The 17,565-nt window shown below is 45.2% G+C and overlaps 1 protein-coding gene across 3 annotated transcripts in view; it reads left to right on the top strand.

The window, feature by feature from the left end:
• Positions 1-17,565, top strand: part of LOC121293552 (transmembrane protein 100-like) — a 39,737-nt gene that overhangs the window by 648 nt on the left and 21,524 nt on the right. Inside the window, exons 2-3 of one of the 3 annotated variants that reach the window (XR_005946555.1) lie at positions 530-1,396; positions 4,035-4,067. Coding sequence is in view for 1 of the 3 variants with exons in the window: in XM_041216578.1 (XP_041072512.1) it covers positions 530-1,024 (495 nt within the window). In the remaining 2 variants the exon portion in view is untranslated. Of the gene's footprint in view, positions 1-529; positions 2,349-4,034; positions 4,068-17,565 lie in introns of those variants that run through there. The other 2 variants (XR_005946556.1, XM_041216578.1) reach the window with 2 other exon arrangements.

Here is a 17,565-nt window from a genome sequence, read left to right as displayed (position 1 = left end):
TTGGGTGCAGCATTCAGTGCAGTAACCCCGAGCACAGCCTCGGACACCTCTCACCGCAGCCAGGTGATCTGGAATGGATAAAAGGGCGATACAAGCAGATGCAATAGTGACTTTCAAAAGGAATTGGATATTTGCTTGAACGGGAACATTTTGTAGGGCTTTGAGGAAAGAGCAGGGAAATAGAACTAATTGGATAGCTCTTTCAAAGAGCCGGCCGGCACGGACACAATGGGCCGAATAACCTCCTGCTTTGAAAGATTTTCAAAACAGATTGGATTAATTGTGAATAACCCTCATGTTAAAATTGCAGCTGTTGTGCTACGGATTTTTAATGTTAATATAATTGTGTATATTGGTATTGTTCGTGGTTATTAATATTTCACAGTTCTCGTTGATCTTTCTATACTATGTAATAACCCAGGTGTTATTGTGCTTTGCTTCCCTATTTTTGAGTTCAGAATTTGGTATTTGTTTGTCTCTCTGACCATACATTCACTGTCTCTCTCTCTCTCTCTCTCCATGTACTCAGATCCTAGGATGTGCTGACTGGATGTTATGGAGGAGTGAAAGCAGAGAAACTTGTCTGGGAAATAAAAGGGGAAGAGAGAACAGTCCTGAAAAGTGCAGGATGATAGAGGAACCAGGGAAGGAGATCCCAGCACTCCCGGTTCTTCCCAATATCCCAGAGAAGGGCTCCGACTGCCCGACTCCAGTAGCTACTCAGCACCTGACCAGCCAGGGCCAGCTGACGGCAGCTACAGGTGGAGCTGAGCTCTCCTGCTCCCGTTGTACTGTGCCCTTTGGCCTGGTCATCCTGATAGCTGGCACGGTGGTCACCGCTGTTGCCTACAGCTTCAACTCGCACGGCTCAACTATCTCAGTCTTCGGGCTGCTCCTGCTGACTTCGGGTCTTCTCCTGCTGATCTCCAGTGCCGTGTGCTGGAAAGTGAAACAGTGTCGAAAACGAGCCAAGCGGAGAGAGAGCCAGACTGCACTGATGGCTAACAGGGGGCTGGTGGTCTAAGAAACACTTTATAGCCAGACCAAATCACTTTATCTGGGACCTAAAGCCAGTGCATCCAACTCATGGAGATTTGCAAGGACAATACTGGGTGGATTGTTCTACAGCTTTAATGGCCTGGTTTACAATATCAGTTCAAACAATAAATAATTCATCGACTCATGACCTTAAGTAACAAAAGACAAAATTTCCATTATCTCTTTATCTGGAGCCATTCATTTCATCTGCTGAAGCCAGCTTGTTAAAGGAGTGATATGAAGATGTTCTCTGAACTGATGATTGAAAGGACACAACCAACTCTTTGGATCTAACTGTGTGAGTCCCAGCATGCCCAAGATAGCAGCTAGTTCCAAATTGAAGACTGCACTAACTGTGGTATTAAAAATCATTTTCGTACTAATTTATTGAAACCCCTATTGTCGTCTGTAAGCTAGACTGTAATACAGTTATCTGGATTGCTCCTTGTCAAGAAATGTTTAAACAGGGAAATGTTCTTCTACCTCTTAGGTTGCACGTAGTCTGCTATCTCTCCAGCTACCCTTCCCGTCTGTGCCCATCCCTTCTTCCCAGAATGTTTCTTCCTACTCTCTCTTTTTACTCTTACTGCTGTCCCACATGCTCCAGCACAGCCCTTCCAATTCTGAAAACCGTGTTCTACCCGTTCATAGTTGGGTCTGTCAATGTCCTGCGTTCACTAACTGAACCTGTGTTGGTCATATCTTTATAACAATTTAATTCAATAAAATATAATCTATACTTGGAATGAGGAAAATGTAATGGATTGATAATATCACACAAAGCCTCTCTCTCTGAGGCATATGGAGTTTGATGAATTCACACTCCCTGGACCTTATTTCAATATTCAGTGTGACGATGGCAATGAGAATCATCTTTATGATCACACAAGAAAAACAGAAAAAATCAATAAAAGAATTAATTTTAAAGTAACCAAAGAATCACCAGGAATGAAGGCATTTGACTTGTCAATTTAATTGGTTTCCTAACCTCCTCTCCTTCCTTGCTCATCCTTACCCCTCCCCACCTCCTCTACCCTTCCTCTTCTTCAACCCTTCTGTCCATCACCTCTTCCTCCCCACTCATTTTCCCTTCTTCCTTTCCTCTTCTCCAAAGTTCTCATTGTCCAACTATTTGAGTTGATTTTGATGATACTAGGGTCAGCTTCAGGTGACATGCACGAATTTGATGTGACTGTCAATCAATGTCTTTCTGGCTTTCACAGTGTGTCTAGCCTGGCACTTAGATATTTCTCTATGGCTTCCATTTGAACGGTACATGATATCATCAAATAAAACTCCCATTTCACTGCCATCAGTCCTGGCCTCTGACTTAATTTCCTGGATAAATAATTCTGATTTGTTTTGGATAAAAGTAAAGGGATTCAGCTCGGCAAAATGTGAATAATGCAGGACAGGTGAGAGTAGTTAACAGCTGAAGGAGAGTAAAGGGCAGATACAAGATACAATAGAAGCTTGGCCTAAATAGCCAAGTGGTTATGGTACTGGGTTTGTAACCCCAAGATCAAGAGTTCAAATCTCACAATAGCAAACTATGAAACCAATGTAACTTCATCTAAAACAGATGGAAACGGGTTTGTACTTGAAAGAGTTACAAGATACAATAGGAAAATTAGAGGAGAGCTTAGGACAGAAATAAGGAAGAAACAGAGCTGGTCCAGAAACGTACAGGGCAGTTAAGGACAGATATAGGGGAGGTACAGGAGAGTTCAAGACAGATACAGGATCATTCAGGGAAGATGTAGGAGAGTACCTGCACATACATCAGATACAGAATTCTAGAGGAATTACATAGGGGTATTTGCTAAAGCATGATGGATTAAAAGCTGATACAGGCTACATATCTATTTCTTCCCATCTGAAAATCTGTTCTACAGCCTTTCTCCTCACCTCCAAGCCCCCTCCTCTACCAATCTCCCCACCTCCAAACCCATTCCTCTACCCCTCTCCCCTCCTTCAAACCCACTCCTCTTCTCTTCTCCCCACCTCCAAACCCCCTCCACTACTCGTCTCCCCAAACCCAGTCCTCTACGCCTCTCCCCATCTTCAAACCCCTTCCTCTACCCCTCTCCCCACCTTCAAACCCCTCCTCTATTTCTCTCCCCACCTCCAAACTCCCTCCTCTACCCTTCTCCCCACCTCCAAACCCATTCAATTACATCTCTCTGTATCTCAAAAGCCAGGCCTCTAACTTTCTCCCTACTTTGCCGAGCTCTTTAAAATATTATTTTCAAGTGGAATCATCCCAGATTTGCACAAAGTGCAGTAGCAGGCAGGAAAAAGGACATTTTACCCACCAGCCACAGTGGCAGCTTTTGACGCCATATTGTTCCCATTCCTGGTGCGTCATTAATTATGCATTCACAGGGAACACGCCAGATCACTGGCGGGTGGGCTTGGATTTGCCTTACACGCCGTGATCTCAGTGCTTCCTCGCTCAAAGCACCTTATTTAAAGTGCAGCAGAGCATAGCCTCCTTAATGTCTTCAGACCAGGACTGTTCCAAGTGACAGATGGCCCCAAAAACAAAGAAGATGGCAAATTTAGTGACGCCTCTCTGGGGTGCCTGCTGGTGCAGTGGAAGGCCGCCATGATGTCCACTGCCCCTGCTCTGGCTGCAGGAGGTTCAGTACAGTCATCAATCCTGCCTGGGAGGCAGTGGCAACAGTGGTCAGTGCCAATGGAGCACAGAGGAGATCAGCCATCCAATGCAGGAAGAGGATAAATGCTTTCCACCAGGGTAAGTTAACCACCTCATCACTCTCAACTCACACACTCACAAACCCATCACACATCCACAGGGATCTCACAGCTCATGGGACAACACCACTAACACTCACACACACCCTCACATCTCCATCAGGCTCATATCCTCTGGAGTTCGTATCCTCATCCTGTCCATTGCTCCACTCACCACACAAACATTCCATGTAGTGCCATGCGTCCTACTCACACTCTCTCCATCTGTTTTCATGCAGGAGAAGCTGGCTCACAACAGCAGGGAGAGGTCCCAGGCCAGGGTGGAGTGGCCCACATTAGGCCCCTCATTCACTTTGAGGAGCGTGCCATCGCGCTGACTGGTGAGGACATGGACTGTTCCTGCGTTGACAGTGAGGTCGGTGGTGAACACCCATGTGAGGATCCTGCACCCCATCATCCCTCTCTCACCGCAACTGTGAGTGCTCTCTCTCCTGTTTCTGACTTTGCTGCCTTGCACTACTTATCTCTATTTTCGTTCACATGGAGCTCTGCCAAGTGTCCGACACCCTCAGCCAGCCAGTTCCTCAGCTCCATCCAGATTCTCACCTTCGGCCAAGAGGACACCTCCTCCATTGAAGAGCTGGAAATAAGCAGCCTGGAAGACAGGTCAGAGCACTGACCCACACCCTCCACCAGCACAGAGAGACACACCTTGGTGAGACCTAGATCTAAAGCAGGCTCAGGTTCATAATCTGGTGATCACTGCACGGACATTTGTTTGCAGCAGGAGGAGGCAGGTTCAGCCGGGTTCCCCGGCACTCGGAGGACTGCTGGGGAAAAGAAATCTGTGAGGTCTGAGTCAGATGATGAGCCTTTGGATTTGGCCTACAAACTCATCAAGGAGAGTCAGATGAAGGTGGGGGAACATCAGGCAGAGCCGTTGGAAGCCCTCAACAAAGTGGCATGCAAGTCAGAGGAGTGTGGCTGACTATTCTCTGATGAAGTGGTACCCACATGTGCGCATATAGAGGCCATCATGGAAAGGATGGTGGATGCCACGGACACCCTGGTCCAGCAGAATGTGGAGATACACACAGACCTGCATTCCATCACGGTGGGTGAGTTCCTGGAGTGCAATGTGAGAGGGAAACGGGGCACCTCAACCCTCCAGGTGTTCCTTCACCTCAAGGAATCAGGTCAGGGTCCTCGGGCGCCCAAAGTGAGGAGTACCAGCTGGACATCCCTGGTCATCAACTCTGGAATTTCAGAGGCTGTCCTCTCCCTCTGAGTCTCTCTGCCTGTGACCCCCCCCCCCCTCCCCCAGCCCACTTCCTCCTCTCTGTCAGCTGGCCCACAGGAAGACAGCCAAAGCAAGCCGGGCTCTCAAGTCTTGGCTCTCCAGAGGACGCACGCCGAAGTCATCAGAGGCAACAGGGCCAACCATAGCACAGGCTGTTCCCGCGCCTCCTGCGGATATCAGGGCAGCACCTAGAAGAAGTGATAGGTCTAGAAAAGTTAAGAAATTCTGATCGCAAATGGTTGTATGGGTGAACACATTTTGTCACTTTCTAACATGGAAACATATTCATTTTCACTGAATAATGTGTAATGTTGTCTTTCAGCTTCATTTACAGCTTCACAAGTCCTCCCCCTGCATGCACCCCCACCCCCACCCCACCCCAACTAGCAGCTCAGCTGTATGCAGCTGTGACACAAGTGATTCTGGGGGTGGAATGTGTGTGTGTGGCAGGAGCTGTCGGAGCCTCGCGCAAGCACTCTCCCATGCACGCTAAGCCTTACTGCCCAAGCATTTTGAATGCTGCCTGTTGGGGTTCTCTTTCAGTTGTCCATCTGAACTGACCTGCATCTCCGCCCACCCACTCATCACACTCCCATGCAGCACCTGTGCCCGTCCAACACAAGGCTCTGCTCACTTTCCATTTGAAAACCATGGTCGTAGTCAAGTTTCTCGTAAGCTTCCCTGGTCTTCCCCATCCCCCAAGCACCCATGTCCTTTCAGCCATCACTGTTGACACGCCGGGGATCATCTTCCACTTCCCCACTATCACCTAGCAACCCAAACCTTTGTCTTTCAGGGATATCCAGGTGGACGTGCACTTTCCCTACCTTCCTGAGAATCCCACCCCCATCCACATTCACCTCCCCGACCTCCTCCTTCTCACCTCCAGATTCATATGTCGGCCTCCGAGTCACCGTCAACCACCTCACCATCCCTTCTACCACTACCGTCACACCCTCACACTCCCACCTTTCCCCCTGCCCCCTCTCGTACTCACCATTTGCTCCTACCATGCCCATCCTCAGTTTGCTCCCCAGGAGGCAGTCATTGACTCCACAGACCCCTCCTGTACATGTTCACCTGGACATCCCCAACTTACTCTCTCCTCTACCCTTACTCTTTCCCCCCTCCGAACTCCTTCCTCTCCCCCAGACTCCTTCCTGCCTTTGAACTCCTTCCTTCTCCGCGGATCCTTCCTCTCTCTGGACTCCTTTGCCCCTCTGAACTCCTTCCTGCCCTCAAACTCCTAACCCCAAATACTTTCCTTCCCTGAACTCCTTGCCCTCACTAAACTCTTTCCTCCTCCGAATTCCTTCCTCCTCCGAACTCCTTCCCTCCTTCTGAACTCCTTCCCTTACACCTTCCTCCACCTTGAACCTACTCCCTACTTGCCTCCCTGTAACACCCTACTCCTCCTCCCCCCAAACTCCCTCCTCCATCCTTACTCCTCCCCCTCTCCAAACTCCTTCCTTACCCCAAACTCCTTCCCCCTCTGAACCCCTTCCCCTTCTGAACTCCTTCCCCCTCTGAACTCCTTTCTCCCCAAACTCCTTCCCTCCTGAAATCCTTCCCTCCTGAAATCATTCCCTCCTCCAAACTCCTTCTCTCCTGCGAACTCCTTCCTTCCTGCGAACTTCTTCCTTCCTCCAAACTCCTTCCCCCCTCTGAACACTTCCACCCTCCGAATTCCTTCCCCCCTCCAAATTCCTTCCCTTACACCTACCTCCCCACTTGCTGCATTCTCCCATCACACCCTCTCCCCGGTACTCTCTCGTCCCCGCTCCCTACCTCAGCCCCCTTTGAGGCCTTCATCCCCTCTCGCAACCTCACCCCCCCCAACATCTTCGACCCTCCCTCCCAAACCCACCCCCTTGACACCTTTGTTTCACTCCGCAATCTCACCCCCACCAACACTTCATTGCCCCCTCCCAACCTCACTCACTCATAACACCTCCATTTCCTCCCTCATCTCACCTCACCCCTCCCAGTCAAATCTAGACCTTCCTTTCCCACTCACAGCTAGACCTTCCTCTCCCCACACTCGCTGATCATCCGTAGCAGCCCATGGCCAAGACCTTGATGTTCCAAAGCAGACCCAAGACATCAACAGAGACCTCCCACCTTCCATGAGCTGCTTCGTGGCAGAGCCATGTCCATGTGAATCCACCCAGCAAGCGATGCACATGTTCCTCCAGGGTCCAGTAGCTGTCAGGCTGCTGCATCCTCTGCTCCTCGAATGTCCGCGATTTGAGCCAGGCCCTAATGGTAAGTCCCAATTTCTGTACGTCACACTTGTCCAAAATGTGTTCTGGGTCGGCATATTTTCCCACCGATGTGACGGTAAATCTGGCATGGGGGGATGATTCCGGTCAGGCCTTACTTTGCATCCTATTATTGGGGTGTAAAGTGGGTTCATGCCAGCCTCCAGTGTGATTGGCGTTCCACCATGGCGGACACCATCGAATGATCCCACTGTGCTTTCATGCTGACGTGAAACTGATTTTTAGCCTTCTTGCCATATTGACGTACCCCACCGCCACCACCACCCCCCCCCCACCCCAACCCCACCAGCCGGCCGGCCGCCATGACGCCCAATGCCAACGGGGTCAGAAAATTCCGGCCTTTGATTATGCCTTCATAAGCAAAGATTTATTCAGTTTTTGCCTTGAAAGCAACATCAATCAGTGGCATGTTGGTTCATTCTTGTGAGCTTTCTAAAAGGTTTATTTTCAGACAGGTTATTTGCCTTGATGGAGACAGAATGATATTTAGCAGATGCCAGTCACTCATGTGTCACTGGTGCACTCGGATACAGGGACCCAAACAGCCATGGATCAGAGAGTTGCAGTTTCTAGATGAGATAGAGAGACCTTTATTCCAATTGAAAATGGAGAGGTGAAGCTTTGCTGACATGGTAACCTACATCAGAAACCCAACATCATCATCACCCATCTTTTTAACTTTCCAAAACTCCCTAGATTTAGGGAAGGTCCCATTAGATTGGAAGATAGCAAATATAACTCCATTATTCAAAAAGAGAGGGAGACAGAAGGTGGGAATCTACAGGCCAGTTAGCTTAACATCTGTCACAGGGAAAATATTAGAAGCTATTAATAAAGAAGTCATAGCAGGGCGCTTGGATGAGCTCAAGGTCATAAGGCAGAGTCAACTTGGTTTTGTGAAAGGGAAATCATGTTTAACCAACTTATTGGAGTTCTTTGAGGAAATAACATGTGCTGTGGATAAAGGGGAACCGATGGATGTACAATACTTAGATTCCCCGAAGGCACTTGATAAAGTGCCACATCAAAGGTTATTGCGGAAAATAAAAGCTCATGGTATTGGGGATAACATATTGGCATGGATAGAAGATTGACTGGCTAACAGGAAGCAGAGAGTAAGCATAAATGGGTCTTTTCAGGTTGGCAAGATGTAACAAGTGGTGTGCCACAGGGGTCAGTGCTGGGACTTTTAGAATTTATATAAATGACTTAGATGAAGGGATGGATGGGATGGTTGCCAAATTTGCTGATGACACAAAGATAGGTAGGAACATAAGTTGTGAAGAGGACATAAGGAGGCTGCAAAAAGATAGTGATAGGTTAAGTGAGTGGACAAAGATCTGGCAAATGGAGTAAAATGGAGGAAAATGTAAAATTGTCCATTTTGGCAGGAAGAATAAAAGAGAAGCATATTATCTAAATGTTGAGAAATTGCAGAGCTCTGAGGTGCAGAGGGATCTGGGTGTCCAAATGCATGAATCACAAAAGGCTAGTATGCAAGTACAGCAAGTCATGAGGAAAGCTAATAGAATGTTATCATTTATTGCAAGGGGAATTGAAAAGTAGGGAGCTTATGCTTCAGTTGTGCAGAGCACTAGTGAGACCACATTTGGTGTACTGTGTACAGTATTGGTCACTTTATTTAAGGAAGGATGTAAATGCGTGGAAGCAGTTCAGGGAAGGTTTACCTGACTAATACCTGGAATGGGTGGGTTGTCTTATGAGGAAAGGTTGGACAGACAAGGCTTGTATCCGCTGGAGTTTAGAAGAGTAAGAGGCCACTTGAATCAAACATATCAAATCCTGAGAGGTCTTAACAAGGTGGATGTGGAGAGGATGTTTCCTCTTGCAGAAAAATCTAGAACAAGAAGTCACTGTTTAAAAATAAGGGATCATCCATTTAAAACAGAGATGAGGCGAATTTTTTTCACTTAGAGGGTCGTGAGCCTTTGGAACTCTCTTCCTGAAAAGGTAGTGGAAGCAGAGTCTTTGAATATTTTTAAGGCAGAGATGGATAGATTCTCAGTAAGCAAGGGGGCGACGGGTTATTGGGGGTAGGCGGGTTGCAGATTTCAAATTACTATCAGATCAGCCATGATCTTATTAAATGGGGGAGCAGGCTCGAGGGGCTGAATGGCCCACTCCTGCTCCTTGTTCGTGTTCGTATCTTCGTCATACATCAAGTGCAAACTAAATTTTTCATTCCTTGAACATCCAAGTCCTATAATGGTTTGTGCTATAATGATCTGGGATATTATTGCATGACTCTAAACAGCCTGTTACTGTTGAAAGACCATGGTATCTGTAAGCTTCTCACCTTTATTCAGATTCCGTCCAATCTGTAACCAGTTGTGATTTGCTCTGTGTATTTGTCAGGAATGAAAGGATACAACAAACAAGGCAGATTTTGTCTGCTAGCCTCTGCCTGTGATGGAGAGTAACTGCCTATCACTGATCGATCAATACTGCAATGCCAGAAGATCATACTTGATCATAGAGAACACCGATTTCAGAACAGGTTAAAATTAAACTTATTGTGTTCAATCCATCCATAGAATTTTTTTTTGTGTTACAGTTGAATGTGTTTCAGAAGGACACAATCAAATTAGCAACATGAACCAATCACAATGGAATGTTTCTGTTGAACAGCTCAGAATTGCTCACTGGAGCTTGAAGGTTTATTTAAAACAAATCAGCATCTTTGTTACAACAGCAGGGAGAGGAATTTAATAACCATGCCTTAAATCATTGTAAACTAACATCCATAAGAGTCATTTCTATCCTCATAATTTTATAGACAGTCAGCATGTAAGTTTGGTAAAACATGAAGAACTATCTATAAGTTACAAGGGAATTCCATTGAAATAGTTAGTATAAACAGTCAAGAAATAATTTTTCAACGAGGAGGGATTTGAGGGATACAGTGAGAAAGTGGGATTGAGGAATTTGGAGAAGGTATTGTATGTAGGGTTAAAGGTTATGGTGGGAAGATAGTGTTGAGGGTCAATGGGAGAAAGTGACTGGGTGAGGTTGAGGGAAATGGTGAGTAGTAAGGGTCATGGGATATAGTGAAAAGGTGGGTTGATGGGGTTGGGGGATATGATGGGATGGTGGGTAGTTGCGAATCAGGGATATAGTGAAAAGGTGGGAACGTTAAGCTAAAATACTTTTTATTGCTTCCAAAATTTTCTGAGGATGATTGTGCGCCTGTTTTACCAGGTTGGTTGTAAAACAATAGTGTCCAGAAGTAAACTGTCTCATCAACACAGATTGCACTGGGCAAGTCAAAGGTTTCCAGAACTCAATGCAAACTCCAGCTAGCCAAATAGTAATTAATTAATGACGTGCAAAGTTGCACACACACTGCCCTGGAGAGGGTGTGTGTACAAGACATAATGCTCCAGGAAGTCACAGCAGTAGGCACAATGTCTCAAATCCAGCTTTAAGAAAGGCAGACATTTTTATAAACTGCCAGGTATGAATTTTAATTTTTATTAAATGAGTAAAATAACTCACCAGCTTGTTCAGCTAGGTGCTGCAATGGCCTGGCGACGCACTAGACTGGTAGCAACAAAGTTCAAATAAGCACTTCTCTCCTAAATTCTGAATAGAGTTAAGGAGACAGACCTAGAATAATTTAAGAAAAAGCTGAATTCTGCAATGGTGAGGGGGCAGGGTACTTTGAGCTGAGATGGACTGAATAAAAAGAAAGACTTGCATTTCTATAACACCTTTTTAAATTTACTCTTGCATGAGATGTGGGCATCGCTGGCAAGGCCTGCATTTGTTGCCCATCCGTAATTGCCCTTGAGAAGGTGGTGGTGAGTTGCCTTCTGGAACGGCTGCAGTCCCTGTGGTGTATGTACACCCACGGCGCTGTTAGGGAGGGAGTTCCAGGATTCTGACCCAGCAACAGTGAAGGAATGGCAATATACAGAAGGGGGTCGTATTGCTTGTCCCCCCCAATGCAAGTCTGCCAGCAACTGATGCACCTGAAAGTAGCCTGCCCCGCAGTCATAACACGCTGCTGGTGAGCTAAACAAGCAGAGAATGGAGCCTCTGCCCCTCAGTGCGAGGAAGACTCGCCCTCAAGAGCTGCCAGCTAATCTGATTGGCTGAAACTCTAGCAGTCCCAGCAGCGCCAGAACTCAGTAGTGGTCACGGTTGGGACTGCAAGGAGGCCCACAGAATCACAGCATTTCAATGGCATAGGAGGCCATTTGGCCCATCGTGTCTGCACAGCTCTCCAAATGAGCATTATGACCTAGTGCCATTGCCCTGCCTTTTCCCCATAACCTTGCACATTGTTTCTATTCAAATAATCATCTAATGCCCTCTTGAATGCCTTGATTAAACTGCCTCCACCACACTTCCAGACAGTGCATTCCAGACCCGAACCACTTGTTGTGTGAAAAAGTTTTTCTCACATCACATTTGCCTTGGGACGAAGAGGACATGGATCCCAGAGAGAAGTAAGTTGAGGTAATTTGACGGGGAGAGATTGAGGAGCCAGGGAGTGGGGTGGGGCCGTGGGTTTTGGGGGCCTGGCAGGAACTAAAAAGGTATCATCATGGGAGGGGTGCCCTCGATATGCACAGGACACCCCTCCCCCGGAGGATGTACTCACCTTCCTTCCCACGTTTTAAATAGTTTCTTTAAAAAAACAGCCTGCACACTCCTATTCATCTGCCCTACTGTAACCATATATTGGCATGGGTAGTGTATTATTCCAATCAATTGGCTTGGTAACAAACTGAATTGACTGTTAATTATTTATTTTAAAATGGCGGTGTTATGGGTGACAGCTCAGGGGTGGGGCGGGGGGGGGGGGGTGCGGGGGAAGGTGGTGGGCTTGTCACCTCTTGTATTTTACATGTCCCCCCAGCCAAAAACATGCCAGGTGGGAGGGCCGTATAATCCAGCCCACTGTTCCAGTCAGGATGGTGTGCGACTTGGAGAGGAACTTGCAGGTGGTGGCGTTCTCATGCATCTGCTGCCCTTGGCCTTTTAGGTGGTAGAAGTCGTGGGTTTGGAAGGTGCTATTAAGGAGCCTTAGTGAGATGCTGCAGTGCATCTTGTACACATTGCTGTCACTGTGTAACAGTGGTGGAGAAAGTGAATGTTGAAGGTGGTGGATGGGGTGCCGATCAAGTAGGCTGCTTTGTCCTGGATGGTGTCGAGCTTCTTGAGTGTTGTTGGAGCTACATTCATCCAAGCAAGGGGAGGGTATTCCATCATACTCCTGACTTGTGCCTTGTAGATAGTGGCCCCTTCACAACCACAGGATGTTAGAGCTGTTTCCAGCAAATGAAGCACTTTTGAAGTGTAGTCATTATTGAAATCTAAGATATGGATAGGGTAGGATAGTAATTGCATCTGAAATCAGAGGAACAGAGACTGTTGGCTAAAATGCACAGCGAAGATAACCCAAACAAGGTGGGTCAGGGAGGCAGTGGTGGAGGATTGTAGGCAAGGCCATGGGGGAATTTCAAAAAATGTTCAAGATCTTGGGAAATGGTTTTCTGGGACACAGGAAGCCAGGAAAGCTAGGATTCTTTGGGTCTATTGATCTATATCCCTTAAATATCTTATGGAAAAAATAATATGTATCCTTGCTCTACATTGGAAAACAAATAACACTGCATTAGCTGTGAGACAGCACAGCTTTAAAATGCAGGAAGGTAACAGGAATACTCATTTCCCTGTCAAATTGCAAAGACAGAGCAGAGTGACAGCAATTTAAGTGGCAAGAGTCATTGATTAGAATAGAGAAATTGTGACCAGCAACTCTCTTGGTGATTAATCCCTTTAACTGAATCCTCAGGAATCCTATAGCAACAAGAGGTGCTCTGCCTGGCACATAACTATCACATTAATCAGCATGAATCAAACCTTAAGGCAGAAATGGAGCCTGAACCCTCAGAGCTCTCTCACAAGCCAACAAAAGATTTGCTGCAAAGCCAGAATCTGAGTACTGCAATTCCTGTGGTTCTGAAGATTACTCAGCTCGTTCATTTATGATTTGACATTCTGTAATACATTGGACAACATCTCTCTCTCAGGGATGTCTTTGCTTCTTGTGTACCTTTCTGACAGTGCTCAACAAAGCAATGCGATGATACAACCTGTCTCTGAGAATGTCATTACACATGACATAAATAACTTGCACCATAGCCTGTGTTGAGTTGGCTGATGGTCTTATGTCGCAATGAATGTCCATTGTAAAATTGAAAACACTGCATTTATCTACTGGTTTTCTTTAGCTCAGAAATATTTCATAGCTGATGAAGTAATTTTCTGAACTATTGTACACATGTAGGAAAAGCAGCTACCGTCTTTGGCCAACTCACAAAACATGCATAGATGAACATTACGACCAAGCTGATGGTTTCTAAGGCCTGTGTTCTCAGCACCTTGCTGTATGGCTGTGAAACATGGACAACTTACAACTACCAGGAAAAGAAGCTTAATAATTTCCATCTTCACTGTATGCGGTGCACTCTCGGTATATTCTAGAAGGACAAAAATCAAAAATGTGGCAGTTCTCTCAAAGACAGAGCTCTAAGAGAGTTGACACTAATTAAACAGAGGCAGCTTCAGTGGATCAGGCACATCCACAGGGTGGAAGGCAGTCACATGCCCAAGGGCCTTCTGTATGGTGAGGTGGCCATTGCTAGACGACCAGAGGACGCCCAAGGCTCCACGTCAAGGATTCTTGCAAGTGTGACATGAAGACCCTGAACATTGACCATCGCAACTGGGAGACACTACCTGGCAAAAGAGGGAAAGGCAGACCTCCTGTGGGCTTGCGTGCACCACCACAACAAACAGTGGCTACAGCTGCTTCACAACAGGCACCAATGCTGAAAACCACAACCCACAATGTCAGGTGGCAGCTTCACATGCAGCACTTGCGGCAGAGCCTGCCTCTCAAGGATTGATCTTCACAGCCATCAACAAAGCTGGGCCAAATAAATATCCCCCCACCCTAAATGGATTGTTTGCTGTGCTTCCATCATCTCTCATAGATGGAAGGATACCAAGAACAGGTGTAATGTAGAGAATCACAGCAACTAATTTATGCACAACAAAGTCCCACAAACAGCAAAGACAAATTACCACATAATCCAGTTGGTTGAGGGATAAATATTGGCTTGGACTCAGGAAGAACTCTCCTTTTATTCAAATAGTACTGTGGGATCTTTTTTGTCCACCTAAGAGGGAAGATTGGGCCTCAGTTTAACATTTCATTTGACAATATAACATTAATGTAATACTGCACTGAAATGTAAGCCTAAATTTTGTGTTCAAGTTTCCAGAGTGGGACTAGAACCCATGACCTTCTGACTCCTACATTTAAGTTTAATGAAATAATATGGGGTGAAGTTAAACAACACTTAGAGAGGCATGGGCTAATCCAATCAGCATGGATTTGTAAAGAACAAGTCATCTTTGACTAATTCTAATGAGCATATAGGTTAAGGGCGTATGGTTGGTGTTGCATATACGGATTTTCAGAAGACATTGGATAAGATGCCACATAAGAGATTTGGTGCAAGAACTATGAGAATGTAGCTGTATGCATAAATAAGGGGTAAAAAGCAAAGAATAAAGATAAATAGGTAGTTTCAGATTAGTGCTATTTTTTCCCTCCTCCATTTGCTCCCCTTTAAAAGGTCTCTCTCATTGCCTTTCACCATCTTTACTATTTGTTACAAGATTAGTGATGTCAAGTATTGAATCTGGGCAAAAATGGGAACCCCCTACACTGGACTGTCCAGGCCCCTAAAAAAAATTGTTAGCATTGGTGCCTTACAAATGAAGTGCACTCACCCGACCTTGCATAACAGCAAGGCCAGTTCTGAGTGTAACTGCTGTTCGAGAATTTTCTCAAACACACTGTAGTATCTCACCTGTTTCTGAGCTAAGGGAGTGCATTGTCTGTGATGCACCCCATGGATGAATGACCATGATTAGAAGTCAACCATGAAGGCTTTGCAGACAATCCCTCACCGAAAATCCAGGCACATACATTTTCCAGCACAAGTCACAAGACAGTGATTAGGAGGAGCACCACCAAAAACAGATTAACTGATCATTCATTTCATGTTATTTGTGAGACCTATGGGGGTTCAAAATGGCTGTTGTGGTTGTCTACATAAGTACAGTGACTGCAGTTCATGTATTTCATTGCATCAAGTGTTTGAGATTTTTCTGGGAGATGCAATAAAATCCTACATAAATGAAAGTATTTTTCATAATGACAATCCTGGTATTAATAAAGCTTCTATAAGCTGTTCAGCAATACCCTGGGAGCTCAGTGAGATTTATACAGTACAAGCTAGGATTAAGTATTAAGCCATGGGGACAGCATGGACCGTCGTGTGAAATTCCTCTAAGGAAGTTTGCACTCTGCTTTTATTTTTGCTATCTTTTAAACTTCCTACAGATTTGCCCTCAGTGGGAGTATATTTGGAATTATTTTAGTGATAATATTGAACAATCAGTTCAAATCTGGGGATTGCGTTCTCAAGTGATTCCAAACTGTCGGACAATATTGTATATGAATGTCTGACGGACAGAGACAAGGCACAAGGAGAGACACAGACTGACACAGCCAGATAAGGACAGGACAGAGAAAGAAAGTGGGGCAGAGAGAGAGAGAACAATGGAGACCGATGGACAGAGTGGCTGAAAGTCAGAGTACAGTAAAATAGAGAGAGAAAGATTTAAAAACTGACAGAGAGGACATAGCAAGTGAGAATATAAGGGATAGAGACAGCAAGGCACAGGAAGTGAGACAACAGAGACATCAGAGGGCAATAACTCAACCAAGTGCCAAAGGCAGGAGTTGGTAATTTTGCTGGAGATGCAGGTCATGTTTTAGGCCCCCAGAAACTGTGGGTGATCACAAACTTCATTTATTCCATCTGATACAAAATATAAGAATAAACTGATGAAAACGTCAAGTGTAAACAGTCTAAAAAATGAGGGTGGTCAGAAATGAAATAGCCTTAAAACGAGGGGAGTTGGATAGAGAATGTGAATAGCTACTAATAGAAATCAAGGACTGAGAGCGAAACAGGAGGAGGTCATTCAGCCCCTCAAGCCTGTTCCGCCATTCAGTGAGAACATGGTTGATCTGTAGCCTAACCCAATTCATCTATTCTGGTTCCACTTGCTAGCAAAAATGTATCAATATCAGATTTGAAATTATTAATTGAGTCAGCATCTACTATTTTTATGAGAGAGTTCCACACTTCTAACATCCTTTCAATTAAGAAATAACTCCTAACTTCTCCCCTGAAGGGCTTAGCTCTAATTTTATGCCCCATTCTCCCAGACTCTCTTACCAGTGTAAAAAGTTTTTAAGAACATAGGAGCAGGAGTAGGCCATTCAATCAGATCATGGCTGATTTAATTGTGGCCTTAATGCCACTTCCCTGTCTGTTCCCCATAACCTTTGATTCCCTTGTAGTTAAAACTAACTAATTTTTTCTATCTACCATATCAATTCCTTTCAAGATGTTAAAATCCTCAATCAAATCACCCCTTACCTCTCAAAATTCCAAGGAATACAAGCCCGCTTATGTAATTTCTCTCATATTGTCATCCTTGGAACCCCAGTAACATTCTGGTTAATCTGCCCTGCCCTTCCTCCAAGTCCATTATCCTTTGAAGCGGTGCCCAGAACTGTACACGGTAGACTATTTATGGTCTAACCAGGGCTTTGTATAGCTGTAGCTAAACTTCCTCATCTTTATATTCTAGTCCTCTATTTATAAAGGCTAACATTCCATATGCCATTTTGATTATTTATTGGACCTGACTAAATATCTTTGGACTGCCACAGTTCCTAACTTTTTACCATTAACAAATATTCAAATCTATCTTCTTTTGATCCAACAGGGACATTACCAAGTTGGTAAATGTGCACAGGGATTTAGATAGGGTAGCTGTAAACTGATAGTTAATTTAGACAGTGGTCACAGATTAGTAAATATATTTCCTTCCAACAGAAGCAGTTGATTGTTTCCTGCAGAAAATTGCTGGAGCAATATTGGGTCGTGAATGAGATTATATGTAGAAAGGCACAAACAGAACCCAAACCTTGTAACAAGACAAATGTCTGTATTCTTTGTATTACTGACTGTTAACAAATTGTAGAAATTGCAGGTATTAAAACTGCATTTTCCTATAATTTTATCAGTGGTTATTAATTATAGA

Source organism: Carcharodon carcharias, chromosome 22, assembly GCF_017639515.1.
Source record: "Carcharodon carcharias isolate sCarCar2 chromosome 22, sCarCar2.pri, whole genome shotgun sequence".
Taxonomy (NCBI): domain Eukaryota; kingdom Metazoa; phylum Chordata; class Chondrichthyes; order Lamniformes; family Lamnidae; genus Carcharodon; species Carcharodon carcharias.
This window is presented reverse-complemented; position numbering and strand designations above follow the sequence as displayed.